The 22,169-nt window shown below is 43.9% G+C and overlaps 1 protein-coding gene across 3 annotated transcripts in view; it reads right to left on the reverse strand.

Annotated features, from left to right (window-relative positions):
* The window catches only part of GLS (glutaminase), a 104,176-nt gene extending 82,814 nt beyond the window's left edge, over positions 1–21,362 (reverse strand). Inside the window, exons 1-3 of one of the 3 annotated variants that reach the window (XM_090045226.1) lie at positions 20,978–21,362; positions 11,684–11,780; positions 9,574–9,695 (exon numbers count right to left, since the gene is read on the reverse strand). In XM_090045226.1, the coding sequence (XP_089901352.1) occupies positions 9,574–9,695; positions 11,684–11,780; positions 20,978–21,303 (545 nt within the window). In that variant the 5' untranslated portion in view covers positions 21,304–21,362. Of the gene's footprint in view, positions 1–8,502; positions 8,635–9,573; positions 9,696–11,683; positions 11,781–20,977 lie in introns of those variants that run through there. The other 2 variants (XM_090045227.1, XM_090045228.1) reach the window with 2 other exon arrangements.
* Positions 21,363–22,169: the final 807 nt, after the last annotated feature.

Raw genomic sequence — 22,169 nt, forward strand, 5'->3', positions numbered from 1 at the left:
AGGGAGCTCAGGCAAGGTATTGTAAAAAGTAAAGACCATGAGGAAGACTATACCCACCATGGTCTCCAGATGCTGGACAAGAAAAGATAAGCCTGACTACAAAAGGCAAGAACACTGACAGATTATAAAGGGCTAGGGACAGGGTGGATAAAAAAAATTTAAAAAAAAAAAAAAAATCAGATTTTTTTAAAATTTAAAATGATTTGACTTCTTTTAAATAAATAAAACACTGAAATTTCTCTCTCATTTAAAAAATAACAGTTACAACTAAATCTCATCACAAACATGCTAAACCTACACTTACAGTCTCATTAAAATTAATTAATGGCTCTGTCACACTCATACACCTTGAGTTACCTACCAACCAAACATGGGCATTCATTTCAGTTTTTCATCTCTTGAAAATGACTCTAGTTTGTCTGTCCAGCCTAACTACCAGCTCTTGCTTCTTGAAAGTTCTGGGCTTTCAGTTTGTTTCTCAGCAGACTATAGACACATATACAAAGACACAGGCTGGATAGGATTGTTGTTGTTCTGTTCTTATGTGGTGGTGGAGCTGGGCCAAGCAAGGCACGGGAGTTAGTTAAGACTGCCTTAAAGACAGACAGACAATCTAGGAAAAGACGAAGGCAGAGTAGAAAGGAACAGTGGAGTGGACTGGAAAGAAAAAGGAAAGACATTACATTTTCCTATATTCCCTCACACTTGCCACAGAAAAACTGCCATGGCTTCTGAGCACAAGAGAGACTATATGTGGGAATATTTTGAAGAAATTCCTTCCCTGGGTAAAAAAGGAAAACGTGTCAAGTGCAAGCAGTACAAGAAGGAGATACAGGGCGTAGTTGCACAAATGAAACATCATAATGAAAACTGCTTATTGGGAGAAAATGATGTGGATGAAGATGTGCATATGTCTAAAGAACAATGTGGATCAACTGGTTAGTATATTAAATGATTCACTTTGCAATGCATCAGTCTTCAAGACTCTCTCTATGCCTTTTAGTATAAGTGAGATTTAACAAGTAAATTCCTAAGCTGTTTGTTATGTTGGATGTCACTAGAAAAAAAAGTTTAGCTTAACTAATCCTTATGGCTTGTTTAATTAATTAACTAGGTTTAGAATCTATCACCCAAGTTTACGGTACACAAAGGTGCAGTAAGAGAAATCTAGAGTCACCAGTTGTCACTGGGTGTCATTTTCTTACTTTATATTACATAACACGTGCCCCTTATTTTGGAACATCATGGGCACACACCATAATGGTGATGCCATAAGTTTATTCCCTATTTTACTTCAGCAAAACTCAGCTTTCCCAAGGTAACCCCATCCTATACTTGTTTTCTCAAAAAACAGAAATGCCAGTGAGTTCAATGGGGCTTACTCCAAAATTGAATGGCTCTCTAAGTGCAGTCAGTCTTAGCGTTTTTGGTCATTTGGAATTGGATCTGCATCCTTGCTGAAAAAAATGTAAATTATTAACTGAATAATAAAATGAGAGGAACTGAGATGAATGACTATTCAAAAATCATTTTTGGTTCAGGATCCCATTTAAGCATAAGAGACTGTGACTCTCTATCTGCAAAAACTTCAGAGTCATCCATTGGTACTTTTAGCAGCAGTGCTGCAACTAAACATACTTCAGCCAACAAGGTATCAGTAGCAAGCAAAAGATTTCAATCATCCAGTAAAACGGCCACCATGGATGGGCTTGTAGTAAGGACCAGCAAGTACCAACAAGACACCATATATGAAAAGATTGCTCAGTTCGGTTCATTTATGCCACAAATTCTCCTTTTCACATTGTTAACAATAAACATATCCACGAGGGGCCAGCAGGGGAGATTATGATTAGGAGCAATAAACATAGGTTCATTAGTGGTAGGTCCTGTCAGACCAACCTGGTGGCCTTCTATGACCAGATCACCAAATCATTAGATTAGCTACTGCAGGGGTAGCAGTAGACATAGTCTTCCTGGACTTTCGGAAGGCCTTCGACACTGTCTCTCACCCCATTCTTATTAAGAAACTGGGGGACTGCAGTGTAGACACCCACACAGTCAAATGGGTCGCCAACTGGCTGGAGGGCCACACCCAGAGAGTGGTAGCGGATGGGTCATTTTTAACCTGGAGGGATGTGGGCAGTGGGGTTCCACGGGGCTCAGTCCTCGGGCCCGCACTGTTCAACATCTTCATCAGTGACTTGGATAAGGGGATAAATAGCACCCTGTTCAAATTTGCTGATGATACTAAGATGTGGGCATGCTAGAAGGGAGGAATAGGCTGCAATCGGACCTAGACAGGTTACAGGGGTGGGCGGAGCAGAATAGGATGGGATTCAACACCGACAAGTACAAAGTGATGCACCTGGGGAGGAACAACCAGCACCATACCTACAGGTTGGGGAACTCCCTTCTTGTCAGTACAGAGGCAGAAAAGGATCTTGGAGTCATCACTGATGCCAAGAAGAACATGGGCTGGCAGCATGGGGACGCAGTCATGAAGGCCAACTATACCTTGTCATGCATCCACAGATGCATCTCAAGCAGGTCCAAGGAGGTGACACTCCCTCTCTATACGGCACTGGTCAGACCGCAGCTGGAGTACTGCGTCCAGTTCTGGGCACCGCACGTCAAGAGGGATGTGGACAACATGGAGAGGGTCCAAAGGAGGGCCACTCACAGGAGGGCAGGCCCTATGAGGAGAGGCTACAGGACCTGAACCTGTTCAGCCTCCACAAGAGAAGGCTGAGGGGGGATCTAGTGGCCTGTTACAAACTAGTCAGAGGGGACCAGCAGGCATTGGGGGAGTCCCTGTTTCCCCAAGCACTACCAAGAATGACTAGAAATAACGGTCACAAGCTGGCAGAGGGTAGATTCAGATTAGACATCAGGAGGTGCTACTTCACTGTCAGGGCTAGGATCTGGAACCAACTTCCAAGCGAAGTGGTGCTGGCTCCTACCCTGGGGGTCTTTAAGACAAGGCTAGACAATCATCTTGCTGGGGTCGTTTGACCCCAGTACTCTTTCCTGCCATGGCAGGGGGTCGGACTTGATGATCTGCTCAGGTCCCTTCCGAACCTAGAAACTATGAAACACTTCAGTGACATGGCTGAGTCCTTACGACCAGGCTGCATTCCACCTGGCAGAAAAGACATTGGCAGAAGGTTGCTAGATGCAATGTACGAGAAGGAACCTGAACAGTGTGCAAGAAATACCGAGAGGAAATTTGCCAGTTTAAGCCTTGCTGGGTACAGCAATGTACACAACAATCCAGTAATATGTGCCTGTGTGACAACACAAGATGGGGTTGCATATCTTTCAGAAATAATAGATACATCAGGAAATGTACATCTGCCCACACAGCAGAATATTTAAAAGAAGTGGCAGTGAAAGCTGTAATAAACTGTGAACAAAAATTCCACTGTCACATGCGGTTTTGTCATAGACAATGCTGCAAACATGGCATAGATGAGAAGATACTTAGATGAAGAAACAGAAGGATACTCCTTAATAACACGTGGCTGCAGTACCCATTTAATGTATCTTTTAGCCAAAGACTTAAGTACTTCTCCAGGAAAAAGAGAAAATGTTGTTGAAGTAGGAAAATACTTCTGTAAAAATCATTTTGCTTCAGCTTCACTGAAGAGAGCTGGAGGATCCAAACTAATTCTCCCTCAAGATGCTCGATGGAACTCTGTGGCTGACTGTTTTGAACAATTTATTAAGACCCGGCCTATTCTTATAAAAATTTGTGAAGTAAACCATGATAAAATAGATGGAAGTACTTCATCTAAAGCATCTAAGATTGGATTAAAGAGGAATGTAGAGGATATGCTCCATATACTGAAGCCTATATATCCATACCCTTAAACAAACTCCAGAGAGATTGTTGCTGCATTGCTGATGCTGTCGAAATTTGGAAGGCACTTCAAGAGACATTGAAGAAAGAAATACTTAACCAAAAAGTTAAACTGCAGGCAATAAAGAAGTGAATGGATCAAGCACTAACTCCACCTCATTTTCTTGCCAACATTCTCAACCCCAGATATAAAAGGTAAATGCCTAACTTCTGAAGAAGATGATGCTACCATGGCATGGGCATCTCAAAATCACTCCTCAGTTATGCCAGTCATAATACTTTTCAGGGCTGGAGGAGAACCAGTTAAACAGTTCATGTTTACTGATGATATTTTGAACAGTCTGTCGCCTGAACTGGTGGAAATCATTAGCCAGGCACCCTGAAACGGAGTTTCTTCAGGTGCTAAGCCAACTTTTCAGAGCAGTATCTTCCTCTGCAGGCACAGAGAAACTACTTTAATCATTTGATATTATTCACTCAAAGCTAAGAAATTGACTGGGAGTTGAAAAAGCAGGAAAACTTGTATTTCTGTTTCAGTCTATGAATAAAAATGACAGTGGGAGTGGGGAAGATGAGATCTAGTTGTAGAAGTTGTAAGGACAACATATGTTTAATGTTGTGATGACTTGCCTGTTAGAGTTTAAGGTCAGATGATGTAAAATGCTGTATTGAGTTGTAAATTAACATGTTTTAGTGATCAGATTTGAGCCATTGTTTAAGAAATATGCGAAGAAGTATCAGTGGGAAACTTGATTTAAATCAATTATTTAAATCAGGGTTCTCTCTTAGTGATTTAAATCACCTTGATTTAAATCAATCTACCCTGGCTGGGGATAATAAAAGAAAGGGAAGTCACCCAAAAAATGCTAAACCCAAAAATAGGTAGGGTTAGGATCACCCTATGTTTTATAACAAACTCTCAAACTCTGGGTTTTATTATTATTACTACCCACCACCACCACCCATGTTATAGTCAACTCCAAGCACTTTGGTTTGTGTACACACAGAGTTCAGGAAATGCAGGGAGACAACTCAAGGGTTTAGAATACTGACAACCTCCAAACACCAGGAATAAGAAGTCCCTTGGATACTTACCCTACCCAGCTTCAATCATGAACCTACAAATGGAGTTTCTCCACCTATAGGAGCTCCTGTAATTTATACAATCATGAGAAAGATATTGGCAAGACTGAATACTGAGCACCTGGAGTGCTTGAGTCAGGATTACTTTTCATTCTCCTTCCTTTTCTTCACAATTCTTCCAAGATATGTTTGTTCTTTTTAAGCTTGCATAGCCTATTGGTTACTAATTCGTCTGAAAAAACATAGGAAGTATGAACTCAATTCTGATAAATGACATACCCACAATTTTACTGAAATTGGTGGAAATTCAGGGTATGCATTACAGGAAGGTCCTATGCCAGTACATGCAGCTGAAAAAGTTTTCAGTTGCCAGTAGTTTGTAGTAATTATTTTAGAGTAGTAATTATTTTAGAGTATAATTTGCCTTGCAAACTTGGAAAGTAATAATTTTTATAAGTGTGCATAATAAATCTACCCATTTTAGAAAAACAAAGTTAATAGTTCTGTGAAAAAGACCTATTCTACATTAATATTTCCTGTCCAAGTAATTCAATGTACCTGCAGTCACAAATGTTTTTATACCATTCAGACACAAAGAATAAAAACGTGTAACATCAGGGTTAAAAGGGTAAGCACACGTGAAGTGGATATTTTCTTAGGAATGTACCAGCTGGATTTAGACAGCAGAACATCAGATTTACAAGAGATAAAACTGTTCTAAGTTCAGTAACAAATGCTAGGTATATGCTCAGAACAGAACAGGCCAGGGAAGATGTTGCTAACAACTCCACAAATCAAGGTCAATAAAAAGGAAGAGAAAAACACTGAGGGCGTATTTATACTGCCACCGCAGAATATCCTAAGTCCCGCCTACCCAAATTTGCTGAAACACTCCAGAGCTGCAAATTCAGCAAAGGTGCTGCTTCAGGCTCATCACTAGCTCCCAATCTGAAACTCTTGTTCTGCCAGCACACCTGAGAACAGACACTAGGTATAAACAGAGAACAGCCCCACTGGCAAACTTCTGTCTTTGGAGAACTGCCAGTTGACTCTCAGTATTTAACTGCATTCTCCTTGAGATCACCTGTTGATGCAGTAGAGATAAGCCCTATAAGAAATGAGCTGTGCTGTAGGATATACAGAAAACACCATTTCCTAACTTCTCCATCTCCCCGAGGACAAGTCAAAAATAGCTAATTTTGGATCTCCAGGCATTCCTTTGGCAAGTTGAAAAAAACCCACAAAAACTATTACAAAAATGATTGTTTGAAAGCAACACACACAACTGAATCTTGCTTTAGGTTGTAACGTGCATCCTTCATGAGAGAAACTGGTGAGCAAGTTTCCTGAGGATGTGCACACAGTATAATTCAGTGCTGTCCATAGAGATCAAAGCTAGCTGTTAATGAGAATCAAGTAAATTAGCAAAGTCCCATGACAACATACTTCTGATACCCAAGTAGCTCCGATAACTCTCCACAATACAGCAATACTCTTGCCAGTGCTTGAAAGATGAAGATGGAAATTCTACAATGTCATCACCTTTAGAACAAGGAAATCAACCAACCTGAAACTGTTGGCATGTGATATGGAACATCTCCAATTTTAGTCAACTTATTTAAAAAAAAAGAAAAGAAAAGAAAAAAAATCTCAGCATAAGGCAGGAAGTGTAGACTGTTAACTTGCAACATAATTAGTTTTTTTTAAAAGATAGAAGCAGTTTAAAATGTACCATACTGGCCCAAATAAGTGACTAAAATAGCTCAACCCCTAAAACAGCAGAACAGTGTGCAGAACACATTATGTGGCACATTTACTAGTATATGAGTAAATTCAAATTCAGATTTACCCTGTAAAATTTTTCAGTTACAAAATTATTTTAATTGTCCTTCAACTGCAAGGTAAACAAACTTGGGTCAATGAGAAGCACAGGTTTACTACTGCTCTGGCTAGTATACTAACCTCTCCACTTAAGGGCCTTATCACACATTATGGTTGTGGCATGTTAACTACAAGCATCCATACATTTAAGCAGGAAAATGGGTGCTAAATGCTATTACAGTGTAGTAAAATTAGGACTTTTCAGGCAAGAAGCATTTCCAAATAACGTTAAGTAATATGTGCTATGCTATCATGGGATTGCTGCCCGGAAATAATACCGGCAGTTCATTTGATGGGACAGGCTTGGATCAACAAACAGCTGACTGTCGACTACATAACCAACTCCAGCCTTGTCCACGGGGCTGAGACTGTAGTAAGCCTTACCCTGTGACTGCTCAGAAAAAACTTTTGGCTTTGTTACACGTTACACTTAGCACGTTATATTTAGATCATAGTAAGCACTAATGCAACTTTAGCAGTCACATGGTAAAACTGACCTAAATATAAATCTTAGTACCCCACTGGAGTCTTGAACCAGCTCCTACGAGATTTCAGGGCTGAGACCCCAAAAAACCCAGCTGGTTCTCAAGTTTCAGCCCTGGGACTGCACAGGAGCCAGTTGAAGACTCCTGTGCAGTCCGGGGCCTAGAACCAACAATCAGTGGATTATGGGTTCCTGCTTGAAGGCTTAGACACCAGCATTTTAAGTGAGATTAACATGAACTAAGTGTAACAAGTAGCATCCCCCTTATAACTTGCAGTTATGCTCATTACGAGCTAAATAAAAACATGCTCTAAGTTAGGCTTCAACAAAGCCCTAAATTCAATGGGAGAATTTCATCCTACAAGTTCAAGCAAAATTGCAAAATCCTGAAAATATCTTAGTTATATTAAAGCATGCCTGTATTTCAAATCCCAAATATCAATTTCTGAATTGAATACCTCAGAATGTGTGTCATAAAATACATTATGAATGGATTATGTATGTGGGGAGTATAAATGTTTTGGAAACTTGTTTTGTTACAAAATTACAAAAAAAACCTCATCTTTTTCTTGGAAGGAGCTTAGCATAGGAAAGATACCAGCTTTCTATGTTCTGAATGGTCAATCTTCTTCTGCACAGAACTGCTATAGCAAAGACATCAAACATGCAAGCCTTCCCTACACTGTTTCCAGCAACCCTTACTCCAAGAAGAAAACCCAAGATCCTAAATCAATCTCTGGATTGCATCTTAAGCCCTCTGATGGATTACCAGTTAGTATCATTGGAGTGTTACTGAAGCCCTATCTACAGTTAAAATAAATTTGCCAAAATCACAATGCTGATAAATACTTCTAGTATAGACATCGCATACAACAGCAAAAGCACAGCTTTGCCAGCACAAATGAATCAATACAAAGGCTTCTGCAGGTATAAATAGGCATTAAAAATAAATAAATAATTACATCTAACCAACTTTCCTGTACAGGAAATTTTTTTGGTAGAGATCTGGTCTTGAACATCCACTCATTAAGAAATGGACAAAGTACTGATCTCTCTCTCCCCGGCCCACACAGTTGTTTAAAAACTGACTGATGACTCATGCTACTGATCAAGGAAGCAAAATGCTTAATTATTTGGCTACAATTCTTCTCTCCCTCCAAAAAGAAAACTTAGTATTACTCAAATCTTTACATACCAACTAGAAAATACAGGTGTGGGGGGACAAGGCGAAGGAAAATAGAAATCTTGGGCCTGACAACATTATTCTTTCCAGGTCTGCTCTGTAACAGATCTCAATGATGTTTTACAAGCACAAAGATCATCCACCCTGAACAAAAGAGGAAACATTATATTGAAAGAGCAATGGAATAAAATCATATGAATTCTAAAAAATGTTAAATAATATCTAGTTTATTTTCCTAAATAATTTACCACAAAACAAAAAAGAAAATACATTTCCCTACCCTTAACAAGTCTATATTATTTTCAGATTTAAGAACTGCTAAATTTATATACCCTACGACATTCAAAATAAAGTCTAAATAGAGAAAATGGAAAAGAAAACTGTTTGGCACACGCTGAAGCTCAGTTAAACAGTGCAGACACTGTTAAGCTAACTGACAGTGGACCTTTATAAAATGGTTATACTGCATGTTCTGTCTTTTCCAAAACTAAGACTAGCAAAGCACTGCCTATGATCCCAACTGCTCTGAGATTTATAGTTACTTTTATAATTTCATTTTATTCTCCTTCTCAGTTTTGAACTCACCAATGCACATAACATCAATCAAAGCTTACTAGACCACAAAGTCCTCTAGAAAACATACATGCTGCAGAAGCTCAGAACTTAGTTTGAAAGTTTATGACATACAGAGAAAGAACTGTACACACATACTAAAAACTGCCTTGGTTAACTTGCACCGTGCTTCATTTTAAGTTAAAATCTCATTTTGCAGAGGGATGAAACTGTATTCTTCAGTTACACAGGTACAAGAAATAATAAAAAGCCATTGAGCTGTTCTGGGAATTTATTCTGGCTTTTTGCATTCCATGAGACCATGGAACATTCACAAATGCTAAATTTTAGGTAAGTTTGTTTATATATGGTCTAATTTGTTTGCCATTTTACTTATCTATTAGATTTAAACGTAGCAAATGTCTCCCATGACATCTGATATTAAACAGATTTTGTTTTTGCTTGAGGGACACATTAACTAAGCATTGTACAGCGCACTGACCACCACCAAAATATTAGGAGAAAGTTTACTTTTTAAAAAGTTCTTTGTCCAGCATGACACCATCTGAAGTTGTTTGAAGGGTCAGTCTTAACATATCCATGCACTCTTTCAACCTTGGATCAGATGTACGCAATCCTGTAGACTTGAGTGCCTATTAATAAAAACAAAAATACAAACCCTCAAAATTACAAATAATAAACTTTCTTATCATTTAATTGTCTAGTGCTTAGCTGTACCGGGTTTCTTCCTCCAGAGGCATTAGCCTACGGAAAGGTTAATCAAATTATAGTCAAGTACAACACCTCAGTCTCTCACGATACTGTGCTTACTGATGGTACTAAGACACTATTCAAGTTTAAAGAGCTCAAAGTAGGTCAGCTGCTTTTTTGCAGGACCGTAATGGGACTATATAAATATTACCTTATTTACTCAAATGCAAGACAAGGTCATCCCATCCCACACAATCAGCATGGGGGGTGGGGAGTGTTGGATCTGAGTATGGGCTCAGGGTAGGCAGCGACTCAGCTCCAGCTTTGGCCCTGGGCTCAGGACCACTGAGCCACTGCCTAACCCAGCCAGGAGAACTATGGAGGAGACTAGGGCCTGTATCCATACCCCCTGCCAGTGGGGGTGTGGGCAGGCACAGATGGGGGGTAGTGACAGGAGGCAAGCATGGGGGCGGGTGCGGACAAACTGAGAGAGACACAAGCACAGGGGGAATAATGGGAAGGGGTGCGGCCCCTGGCCTGACACCGCTACTTTCTTCACCACAGCAGTGAGGAGATGAATTCAAGTCAACCCCCCACCTCCACCCAATAATTATAACTAATTTATATTTTTCTATATATAGATTCTATACATGGGAAATTAGATTCTAATTCTTGGGAGGATAATCTTAAATTCAAAGTCATCTTGGATTTGGGTAAATACAGTACACATTCTTAACATGAGACACAAGAAATCCTACCAGAAGCCAGTAGTGGGGGGGGAACCGACAGGTCTCAGGCAGTGTGCACATACTGCTTCTGTAGCCCTATATACACCCACGAAGTACTACAAAAGCCAACTCTTCATATGTTTCGGCTGTTTGTAATATTATAAAAATGATGAATCTGCCACAAAATAATTCCTGTTTCAAAGCTTTGTCACATTACCTTTGGAAACTCTAATCAGCTGCCACAAATGTCAAGTAGCCCAATCACCTGCTGCTGCCATGACTTCCAGTTTGATGACAGCTGCTCCTGGGGGAAGGGAAAGCTAAAGGAGCAACTCCTTATTAACCTCTAGCACAGGAGTGGGCAAAGTCTGGCCTGATTCAGCTTGCAGCGGACTCTATTTCCCAGCAGCCCCTCCCAACGTCACTGAGGCCAGTTTCCATGGAGAACCCCAGAGGGGCGGAGCTGTGACAGCACGGGGCCAGGGTTTCTATAGGGCTGGAGTTTCCATGGAAGCCAGCCCCAGCAGCACTGGCAGAGCACACGGCCAGGCAGGGAGCTGCTCCAGGGCTGGGACCGGGATTTTGTAGTGGTGACAATGTGGTCCAGACCTGGGGCAGAGCCACAATCTGCTGTCTGCAGGCCCCTCCTCAGGGCACATGGACAGATCACAGCTCTGCCCCAGCTCCAGACCACGCTATCACTGCTGCAAAATCCTGGCCTCAGCCCCAGAGCACCTTCCTGCCCAAATGTGCACCCTGACAGCATTCCTGGGGCTGGCCTCCATAGAAACTTCAGCCCCACGCCTCCTGGGGTCTCCATGGAAACCAGCCACAAAACATGGGCAACAGGTGTTGGGAAATGGAGTCTAGCTACCAGCCAGATCTGCCATTCTGCCCACCCCTGCTAGCAATTGAGGGCACTTTCTAGTGTTCTAGCCAGAGGGCTCTGAATGTGTATATACCCCCATTGCACTATTTTTAAGTGATGAGACTTTTGTAGCAGTAAAAATGAAAGTACACATAGGTGCAGTTAGCAGTACCATCAGTTGACTGCTGTGACAAGTTTGGAAAAGCAATTCAAGTTGTGGCCCAGCATATACAGTAGACAAGTTGATGTTATATACCTAACTACTAATTGTTAACAAGTGCCATTTGTTGCAACACCTAGCTTTTGTGAATCACCTGAGAAGTAGAAAACTTACAGTGATGAATTTATGGACTGGTATTTTTTCTTGCCCTTCTGCAATAGTATAGAACAGCAGATCTTCCAAGCTAGGCAAAAGACCTTGCTTTATCTTACTAGAAAAAAGGAAAAATCAAAAACAAGTTAATGCACGTACTTCAATTTTTTTAATAAACATTACGCACATTTAAAAATAGATCAAATTCACTAACAAACCTTGGATCATTTGCAGGAAGTAGTTTCAAAGTCTAATTTGGCTTTCACCATAAAATAGTAGTGTTGAAGTGGCATACAAGTTCAGTATTTTTACTAAAGAAATGTATTTTGTGTTTTTACTATAGAAATGAACATTCTAACAGCACTAAAGTCAGGTTTTGTATTGGGATAGGAAGCTTAGAAATGAATGAGCAAATGCAAAAATTTATTCTATTGTTGTTCTGTAGCCCACTGGATCACAATTTTCCTACGGTGAAAAAGTTTTATGGCATAGTAATGCATTTTGTTAAAAACACTAATCACCAGTATTTACAAGCTCAAGTTAAAGCCCAGTATCACATAGGTCAACTGCAATATATCATACAGGGAAAGGAACACACAATGCTTTGCTTTGCTTATAAGGAATGGAGAGGGAAGCATTTACTTTCCCTACTTCTCATTTTCCACATTCTAATATCCCTTTCCAATCTAAAGAGGTGTTTTTTTCTCCAGTATTGGTCTGCAGAATTAGCTCTAATGCAGGAAACAGGTATCAAAATTAAGCTTTCCCCACTCCAAGTCCTTTGCAAATCCTATGAAGGTTCAATACAAAAACAGTTTTTTTGAGGCTTCACAGTGTCACCTCAACAACCTACTAGGATGTTGTAAATCTTCAGGCTTTGCTTCAGATTTTAACATTCTGCTCTAATTTGTATTCTGATATTCTACAGATTAAAAGTGCCAAACTAATCCTGAAAGATCCCTTTCACAAGGTCGCCAGAAACTCTTCAGATTATGTGTAAAGATGACTCTCATGGTCCAGTCCTAAAACTGCAACACTAGTCAGTGCAAGAAGTCACGTAAGCCACGTAGACCAATGAAATTTTACAAATGCACATAAAGAACTTCAGTATGTAGAAACTAATTCAGTAGCCTCTGTTCAGCACTGCCACTAAAATGTCATGAATCAAAATCTAAATATTATATTTAATTCTTCCCTTAAGAGGGTTTGTAGGAGGCTCTGTAACGTAATAGAGAATTCACTGTTTTTCACTTCAGAACAAAAATAACTTTTTAAATGATCCATGTACGGCCAAGCTGGCAAGTTAACCAGAGCAGACACTACACTAGGAACATTTTTTAAGAGCTTTCCATGTGGCACTGCTTCTTTAAGTTCTGTTTATCCTTTTAAACAGTATTCATAAGGTTTAAAATACTGTATATTGTGTCAGAATTAGTAATTTAGATATGCAGCTCAATACTACCTTGCCCCACCCCTTTTTTTTTCTGTTCGACTTCCATACTCCAAATATTCTTAAGTCTTTTTTCCCCTTTTCACAGTCTTTGGGTAAACTTTCCCATAAATGTTGAAAATTCTACACTAACCCTATAACGTTGCCACTACGGAAGTTTCAACAGATTTCTAAAAATGTTAAAGATTAATATTTGAACATTTGCTATCAATGTTAGTAATGCATTACAAAGAATTTAAAAGATTTTATAGAGAGTTTAAACCCTTGCATTTGCTTTTCTGTAATTCTTCTAATTAAGTCCCAGAATTCTGTATTTATCCCACAAAGAAACTCGCTTGTAACACTGCAGAAAATGGCCTAAACGTTCAAACACCTATCTCTAAGATTTTTACCCCCTGCTCTTCATAAGATTTATATAACAAGTCACTATATGCACTGAAATAGTTTGTATGTGATATCTGCCATTGTATCTTTCCCATCTGCCACTTCCATCAAGCGGACTAGCTCAATATTTAACAATGATTTTGAACCAGCTGTCAAAGCAAACAAGGCTATTATTCAATATATTTACAGAAAAGGCTGCTCTCAAATGAACTACCCCTGCATAAAGTTTATCAGTTAAAACTGCAAAACAAGCCTTTCCCTCTACCCCCAAGGTCAACAATGTTAGTACACAATGTTTGCTTAACCTAAAAGCAGTATAGCACCCTAAAGCACACTTAACAAAAAAAGTGTTGTTCAGCACAAGGTGAACAGAATCAGGATGCTGGAGTCAAACTGACATGTAAGTTCCATAGTTAAAGTGGAAATTCCAATTTATTCTGCTCTGTGGCATAAGCCAAATCAACTATAGGTGCAAATGGACTTGAGACAAGGATTTTCAAAAAGTGTACTATTTTAATCTACGGGTTGGAATAAGCAAAGGTTTTCCACATTGATACTTATACTTGATGAAGATTAGGAACAATGCAAACAAGCCCTACCAATTGATATTTCCCTCAACGCTTGCATTTCCCTCCACATGAGCAGACCCCATAACAAAACTGTCAGCTATCTAAATCAGAGATAATTTGCCCTCCCCAATCCTGAAAAAATTAAAATAATGGAAAAGAACAAAAAGACAGTGTGTCAAATGTAGAGCAAATATTTTTCTATGGACAATGGCTCATAAAAAAATGAAATAAGACCACTAACTTGTCACTAGTTAGTGATGACTTGTCAGTACTACTAACTACCAGACAATAATAATAATTAGAATTTCCTTTTGAAAAGAGTGTTACTTTATATTTTACAGAAAAAGTTGGTAACACGAGGCATGGCAAATAGGGTGACCATATGGGAGAATGGGAAATAAGGGACATTCCCCACCCCCAGCCCCTCTCCAAGTCAGCAGCACTGCAGACAGAAGCCAAGGGGCTTGGCGCACCAAGCAGGCAGGCAGCAGCAGTGCCTGCCTGGTGCACTGTGCCACTCTGCCTTTGTTTAACTGCACCCTGTGCCCCTGCATTTCTAGGATGCTCATTTTCATTCTCACCAGCCAGCCAGGACCAGCCTCCAAAATCCACGACTGTCCCAGCTAACACTGGGACATATGATCACCCTAATGATAAAGCATTACAAAATAATGGATGATACGAAGAAACTGATATAAATTGTTCATGTGTACTTTTGTAATTTCCAAACTTACAGCTGCTCGCATAACTTTAACCACCCCTTTCTGTAGCCATCCCATGAATTGACTAAAGCTGGACAACCAAGTAATCAAAGACTAATCTCAACATATATGCACAAGAGGAGACAATTAAGATTGCTTGGACATACACAAGTATAAAAATTGCCTACTTTCTTAGTGCCTGGCTGTGTCTACACAAGAAACTGACTGCACAGTAGCTTGTTACTACTGCACAGCAGTGCTGCATGGCACAAAGCATGACACAATGCTACTGCGCAGTAGTAACAAGCTACTGCATCATCAGTGTCACCTAAAAGCCATTTGGCGATGTTACTACGCTGCCATTTAGTACTTGTGTACAAAATTATACAAGTACTAAATCACTGTGCAGTAATAACTGCACAGACAGCGTCTCATATAGAAGCAGCCCCTGACTACATTCATTTTTGTATGTGCAAAGTCTTTCCAAAAGGGAAAAGAAAAATTATATTATATGCAGATATAAGAACTGTTCATCCTGCATTATCACCCTCATCCTATAATACTACCATTCAAACTATTCCTTCTCCTTCTACAATTCCTAGATAAATTAGGGAGAGAAAAGCTCTAAATATAAATGACATCCCTGAAAAGGATTGGAAAATTAGTGAAAGATCAGCTTCACCTACTTCAGTAAAGAGTGGGTAGAAAACTGCAGTAACTCAAACACTACTAGCAAACATCAGATACTAAATCAAAGAACAGAAAAGGGGAAGAGTTCCACCAACATCTGTCCCCTTTAGGACAGGAAAGATCAGGAAAAAAGGTTGGCCAAGAACATGAATTTGAAACGAAAACTCTGGCAAGTTTTCTTTTTCATTATCGTTTTTTTAGAATGGATGAAAAAAGTACCATGAAGTCCCTGCAATTATTAAGGGGGGGGGGGAGGGAATTCACTGACAAATTTTCCACATCACCAACTCGCTTATATTTGCAAGATTAAAATGCCAGCATATAAGGGGTGCACCTATAAATATTTTTTGAGCCGATACTACTGGCTGATTATTGACCAGCCATATCCATTGATACTGATCCAACTGCTGATATGCAGCCTGATAACATGGAGAGCAACATCTGGCTGGTAAGTCTGTTGGAGGGAGGAACCATCGGGAAGCACAAATTGAGGCCCCTGCAGTGAGGGAAGGAGTGGGCTGGGGCAGGGCAGGTGCTGCCCAGAGCAGGAAGTAGCTAGCAGCTTGTCCAGAGGGCACAGGGGGATGGCTCCTGCTGCTATGTGCACCCCCCACAGGAGGCATAGCAGACATGTGCCCCCCAGATCCATGCACAGGGCAAGACCAGGCTACAGCAGTGCTGAAGGGGGTGGGGGGGGGGGGAGCTATGACAAATTTTGGGGCGGCTCTAGCCCCATCATAGCTCCTCTTCCCAGTGCCACCACCACCCACCCTTCCCAAGTGCAACCACAAAGAAGAGGCTGGAGCAGCCTGAGTCCCAAGCAGCCTGCCCTTGCCCTGTGCACAGATCTGTAAGGGGGGTGGCATGTGCCCCCCATGCCTCCTCCAGGGGTGTGCACTGCGGTGGAAGGCACCCTCCGAGACAAGCTCCAGCTCTGTCCTGTGTCCCACCCTGCCCCAGCTGTGCAGTGCCTGTCCCTGCCCCAGCCCCACTCCCTCCCTCACCGCAGGGGCCTCAACTTCCCCCCTCCACACTCCTTCCCCTCCACAGACTTACCAAGCAGATGCCACTCTCCACGCTGTCAGGCTGCACTCCTGCATGCAACGTTTATTGGCGACATGATTAACCACATCAGCCAAAAAACCCAGTTGCTGATCATGTCAATTTTCCTTTTATCGGTGCCAATACAATTTGGACCAATGGACGCAGCTCTACAGCATACACAATTTAGAATTTAAATTCCATTGGTTCTAGGTGTTTTCATTAATCATCTAGCATTGTTTTTCTGGTTTACCTCAAACAATGGAAAAAATGTGAGATGCCAATTTCAGGGGGAACACAGATTTTTCTTATGGGGCTGCAGTGAATATTGTAATAAAAATAGTTATATTCTTACCTGTAGACCAAGTGTGTTAAACATATAACCAGTGAACCAGCACCTCATTATCTAACCCAGGGTGGGCAAAATGCAGCCCGCGGGCCGGATGCGGCCCACCGGGTCATTCTAGCTGGCCCATGGGGCCCCTAAAAAATTTAGAAAATTAATATTTATCTGGCCCCAGTTCCCTGTCATGCGGCCCTCGATGGCTTGTCGAATCTCAATAAGTGGCCCTCCGCCCGAAATAACGGCCTGTCCCCATCTAGTCCCAGCTGCTGCCTCTGCATCTGAACTGACCAGGCCCAGGATACACCACACAGAGCCCATTTTGGCTGCTTCAGGGGCTGTGCCACACACAGCACCGGCCCCAAGTGCTCCCATGTGTGTTGCACACTGCACCTGCCCTAGCCAGTCCAGAACCAGCACTACACATGGGACCACTGGCCTGATCTGGCTCATGAACTAGCACTGCACATCACTCATCCAGCTCACAGGACCAGATGAGCTGCACACCTTTGCTAGAGACCTATTTTAGGGTTGGAAAATACATTCATCCTAATATGAGGAAGGGACCTATGTATTTCTACAGTTGCAAAATCTGTCCAAAATAATGTACTAGTACTATTTTCTTAAGTCTAGTCTGCTCCAAGGCCACAGCAAGGCCTTGTGAAGAAACTAAGACATGACAAATCAATTCTGCAGTTTTATTCCTACTCCGTTCTGAAAAGCTTCATTGAAACATACAGGCCTCATCAGTTGCATACACTTGCTTGGGAAAGCTGAGAGGCAGAACAAATGAGAACCGGGGTCATCTAGTGAAATACGGAAAGTTCTACGTTAGATCAGGCCAGCAGTCAGTCTAGTCCAGTATCTCATTACCTGCAGTAGCTAGTAATGCTAATTTCTTTTTAACAGCTACTATAACATGGTTGAGGCATCCAATTCATTCCTGAACTCTGCCAAGCTTTTTTACCTCAACCATACTGTATAGTAACTGGCAAACTGTCTAACATACAAAAACATCCTTCTCTATGCTTTTATTTTGCCACCACTAAGGTTGCATTGAATCTCTCTAGCTAAGAGAAACCTGTTTTACTAGTTTCATTCCTGCTCTTGAATTATAAGGAAAGATTAGAAATTCTTTTGCTTCTCTAGAACAGGCAGAAAACATAATCCAAGCCAGTGGGGGCCAACCTTTTTTGGCAGGTGTAACAAGATATGCCCTGTGCTCTCCCCAAGTGCCACTCCAGTTCCCCTGCCCAATCTGTCACTGTGTTCCCTGCTCCCCTCCTGTGATCTGCTGCATATGCCATGCAGAGGCTGTCTATGCCATATGGCTTGGTTTAAAAGAGATACTTAGAACATCAGTAGTTTCTAGCCATTAGGTTATGTGGGAGAGAGAGACTAGCAGACCATGACTGGGAGTACACACACAAACTTTTGGGTTCAGACTTCTATGGAACAATGAATGCTAGGTTTGTTTTATTCTGAAGTGGAATCCTTTGTTTCTAAACTAGAAAACTATTTTAAGTGGAAAAAATGTGTGCTTGGAAAGCGTTAAAAGAAAGGGGAAAAAAGATTTTTTTTTGCAGCCATCACCTAAGTCATGATAGAAAAGAAGAGCGCTGAATAGCTTAATTGAGAAGCTGCTAGCAATTCTGGCAGTGCCTGCTTAACTAGAAGACAGAATTTTACAACTGATCATTTATTCACAATCCATGTGCAATTGTCTAAATTTTGACTATTCTAAGCAACTGCACTATGCAGTAAGGCTCAAAGATCAAGTATTTACACTTTACTGAGCTTCTGGTCCATGCAGTAGGGAAGGAAGAAGAGAACTGTTTAAGATGTGCCTTCAGCTGCTCACTACCAGTACAGCATTGTGGTATTAAAAGCTTATTAAAAATGTTACTATTTACAACCAATACTAGTGACTGGCACAGTTACCAAGATGAAGATCATAAGAAAGTGTAACCATCTTTAATATAAAACATTATATTACATTTTGGTGTTTTTTTGTTTTTCTTTTAGCAGTTTTATAGCTGTTTTAGGAATTTCATATAGAAAAAAATATATAAATGCCCACTCTTGCTATGAGCCTGCCACTAGCAGAAGGCACAGATTTCAGACGGGAAGAAAAAAGTTATGAAAAAAAGGAAACACCTTCCCAGACGTTCTCCTCTAACTGGTTGAAGAATTCAAGTCTCATGTTAAAAAAGGAACTCTCCAGATACACATTTTAGCAACTTCCTGCCCAGCAGTTACAGCAGTAATCACTAATTAGGTACCCACATTTTTAACCTAGTGTGCTGTTCTCCTACCTTAATATGGGTATTCCCATACCCTTGAGGCTTTATTTTCTAGCTGTTAAGTTTAGCAACCTGGGAGAACATACTCACACAAGTTCAACCCTATGTAAAATAAGACTGGTGCAATATGATTTTGACTATTGTTGCTCCTCTCCCTCCTGGGCCTTTTCTTCCTCACCACCCCTCCCACAAAAAAAAAAACAAAATTGATGTTGGGATTCAGCCCCACTCCTCAGCCAATGAATGGGTGCTACAGAAGCACCTGTACATGCTCATTTGCTCCATTGCCTCCTGCACCTGCAGGCTAGGGTTACCATATGTCTGAGTTTTCCCAGACATGCCCTCTTTTTGGATCCTGTGATCGCCATCTGGGCAGTTTTTTAAAATCTGAACCAATGTCTGGGATTCTGCTCTGCTCCTCTGGCAAGAGTAGGAGAAAGGCCATAAGAAGCAAGGGGTACCACATACACAAACATGTGGCCAGCATGCAGCCAGGAACGGTGGTGGGAGCAGCCAGAGCAGCTGGATTCAGGTAGGTCTATATGGGGCAGGGGTTGGAGGGCCAGAGCTTGGGGACTGTCCAGGCAGTTGTGTCTGTGTGGCACAGGGTGTGTGGAGGGGATGAGTGTGTGAGGGGAACAGGCCCCTTTGAAAGCATGAGGGAGTTTCATGGCCAGGTCTGTGGCACTGTGGCTGGTGCCTTTGCTCATGGGGCCAGGGCCAGCTGAGAGATGCTGTCCAGGGTGAGGGGGGCATAGCCATGCCTCAGCCCAGGGCAGGGAGTGCCACAGGCATCCCCTCTTCCTTCCTGCCCCAGTCAATCAATCCACTGCAGGACTCACTCCACCACCTCACACACCAATCAGAGTTGCTGTGCTCATCCTAGACAGGACAGGGGCAGTTGGGGGCTGAGGGTCAGGAGTAAAGGGAACCAGCAGAGCCAGGGCTCTGCAGGTCAGGTACAAGGGTCAGCTGCAAAGACTGGGGGACTGCAGGTCAGGACTGAGGGGGAACAGCATGGGGGAAGAGAGGGTGAAGGGCTGCAAGTCAGGAGTGAGGTGGCCTCTTTTTTTGGAACTGGAAATATGGTAACCCTATGAGCAGGCTACCTGCTTAAGACTGCTGAATAGAGCAGTGGACACTACTGTACTGTAATATTTCCATGGCAGGATTATCTGAGGTTATCTTTAATAATAAGCCCAAGGAGGCATTTAAACTTCTGCCACCAACACTTCCGCTCACCTACACACCCTCCTCAGCACAGCTGCAGGGCCTGCAAGCAAGTATTGCCTACCAGAGGTGGAAAAGATGCGAAAAAGTGGAGATTCTTCAGAGCAGAAAGCACAGAGAGACACCACAGCCCCTTCAGCAAAGCACTGCCCCCCCCGCCAGCCATGTGGAGCCCAGCGCCAGCCAAGCCGGAAGCGCTGGCACCACGTGGCTCTGCCCAGCGCAGCAGCCCCGGAGGCTGCATCAGCATCAAGCTGCCCAGCCCGGCGGCCCGCGGGGCTCGGCGGAGAAGAGAGGGTCGAGTCATGTTGCTGGGGGCAGGGCCGTGGCAGCAGCGGCCCTTTGTCGGGGTTCCCTCTCCGACAGAGGGCCGCTGCCACGTCCCTGCCCCCAGCCAGCATGACTCGGCGGGGATTTCCCGGCCCGCCAGCTCCTCTCATCCCCCATCCCGCGCCACGAGGGACCTGCCGCGCCCCTTCCCGCTGGCCCCCGCGGCAGGGAAGCCGGGCCGGGCCGGGCCGGGCCCCAGAGCCTACTGCCGCAGCCGTCGCGCGCCGGGAGGAGCCGCTCACGTGGCGCCGCCACCCCCCCGCGGGACACTCACTTCTCCCCCGCGCCTCCGCCTCCGCTGCCGCTGCCGCCCAGCTCCTTGCCGCCGTCGTGCCCATTGTCGGCGCCGCCGGCGGCGGGCGGGTCCCCGGGGGGCGACGCCGGCCCCTTGCCCGGTTCCTGCAGAGCCCCCTCGGAGCGGGTGCAGAGGCTGCGGGTGGCGGGCGGCGGCAGCACTAACAGCGCCGAGGGCGGGCGGCGGCGGCGGGCGCCGGGAGGCGCAAAGCGGCGCAGCACGGAGGAGGAGGAGGCGGCGGCGGCACCGGGCGAGCCAAGCCGCAGCAGCTCCGCGAGCAGAGCCGAGCCCCGCAGTCGCATCATGCTGCGCCGAGCTCCACCGCCGCTGACTGCCAGAGCTCCGGCCTGCGGGCGCCGCTCACCCCCGCGCGCCCCGCCCCGCGCCCTCCCCATTGGAGGGTACCACCCAGCTGTCAGGCGCCGAGCCCGCTCATTGGTTGGCGCGCCTGCCACTCGCCCCGCCCCGCCCCATGCCAACCCTAGGGCTGTGGCGCACTTGTGCACTGGGTTGCTGGGGGAGGGGTAGCCCCGCCCGACCGCGGGAGCAGTCTAGCCACCTCCTGCCCCGGAGCATCCGGGCGGGCCGGGACCTCCCGCGGGGCGGGCGGAGAGAAGAGAAGGACCCCGGGCGGGCTCCGCGTCTGACCCGCCCCGCCCTCTGGCAGCGGCCGTTGGGCGGAAAGTTAGCCCGCGCGCTGCGCCCCAGGGCTGGGGGCAGATCAATACCGGTGGCTGAGGCGCGACCCCTCAGTGCTGCTCGGCCCGTCCCGAGCGCGGGAGGAGCCGGCAACTGGCCGGGGCCGCGCGGCCTGGTCGCGCCGCCGCCTGCGCTGTCACACTGAAGTAGCCATGGCGACCGGCGGGCCGCGCGCCCCGGCGGCACCCGGCTCCCGCCACGTCCCCGCGGTGCAGCCCGTCCTTGCTTTAAAAAAAAAAATATATATATATATATATCATGCCCTGGGGATTTTTTTCTGGCCCCCGCTACACGCTGCGGACATTGCGCCATTCTCGGAGCAGTCCCACAACTTTCGAGCAGCCACACCTGCAAATGATCATCACAACGGAAAAAATGACTGTGCAGCTCTAGAGAGACCCAGCCCTCTACGAAGGGAGTGCTTCAAAAGCTGCAACAACTCGACAGCAGGTTTCTAGCCAGTTTTCTTTGC

The sequence above is a fragment of the Crocodylus siamensis genome, chromosome 4 (assembly GCF_052110815.1).
Source record: "Crocodylus siamensis isolate JL-2025a chromosome 4, ASM5211081v1, whole genome shotgun sequence".
NCBI classification, from domain to species: Eukaryota; Metazoa; Chordata; order Crocodylia; family Crocodylidae; genus Crocodylus; species Crocodylus siamensis.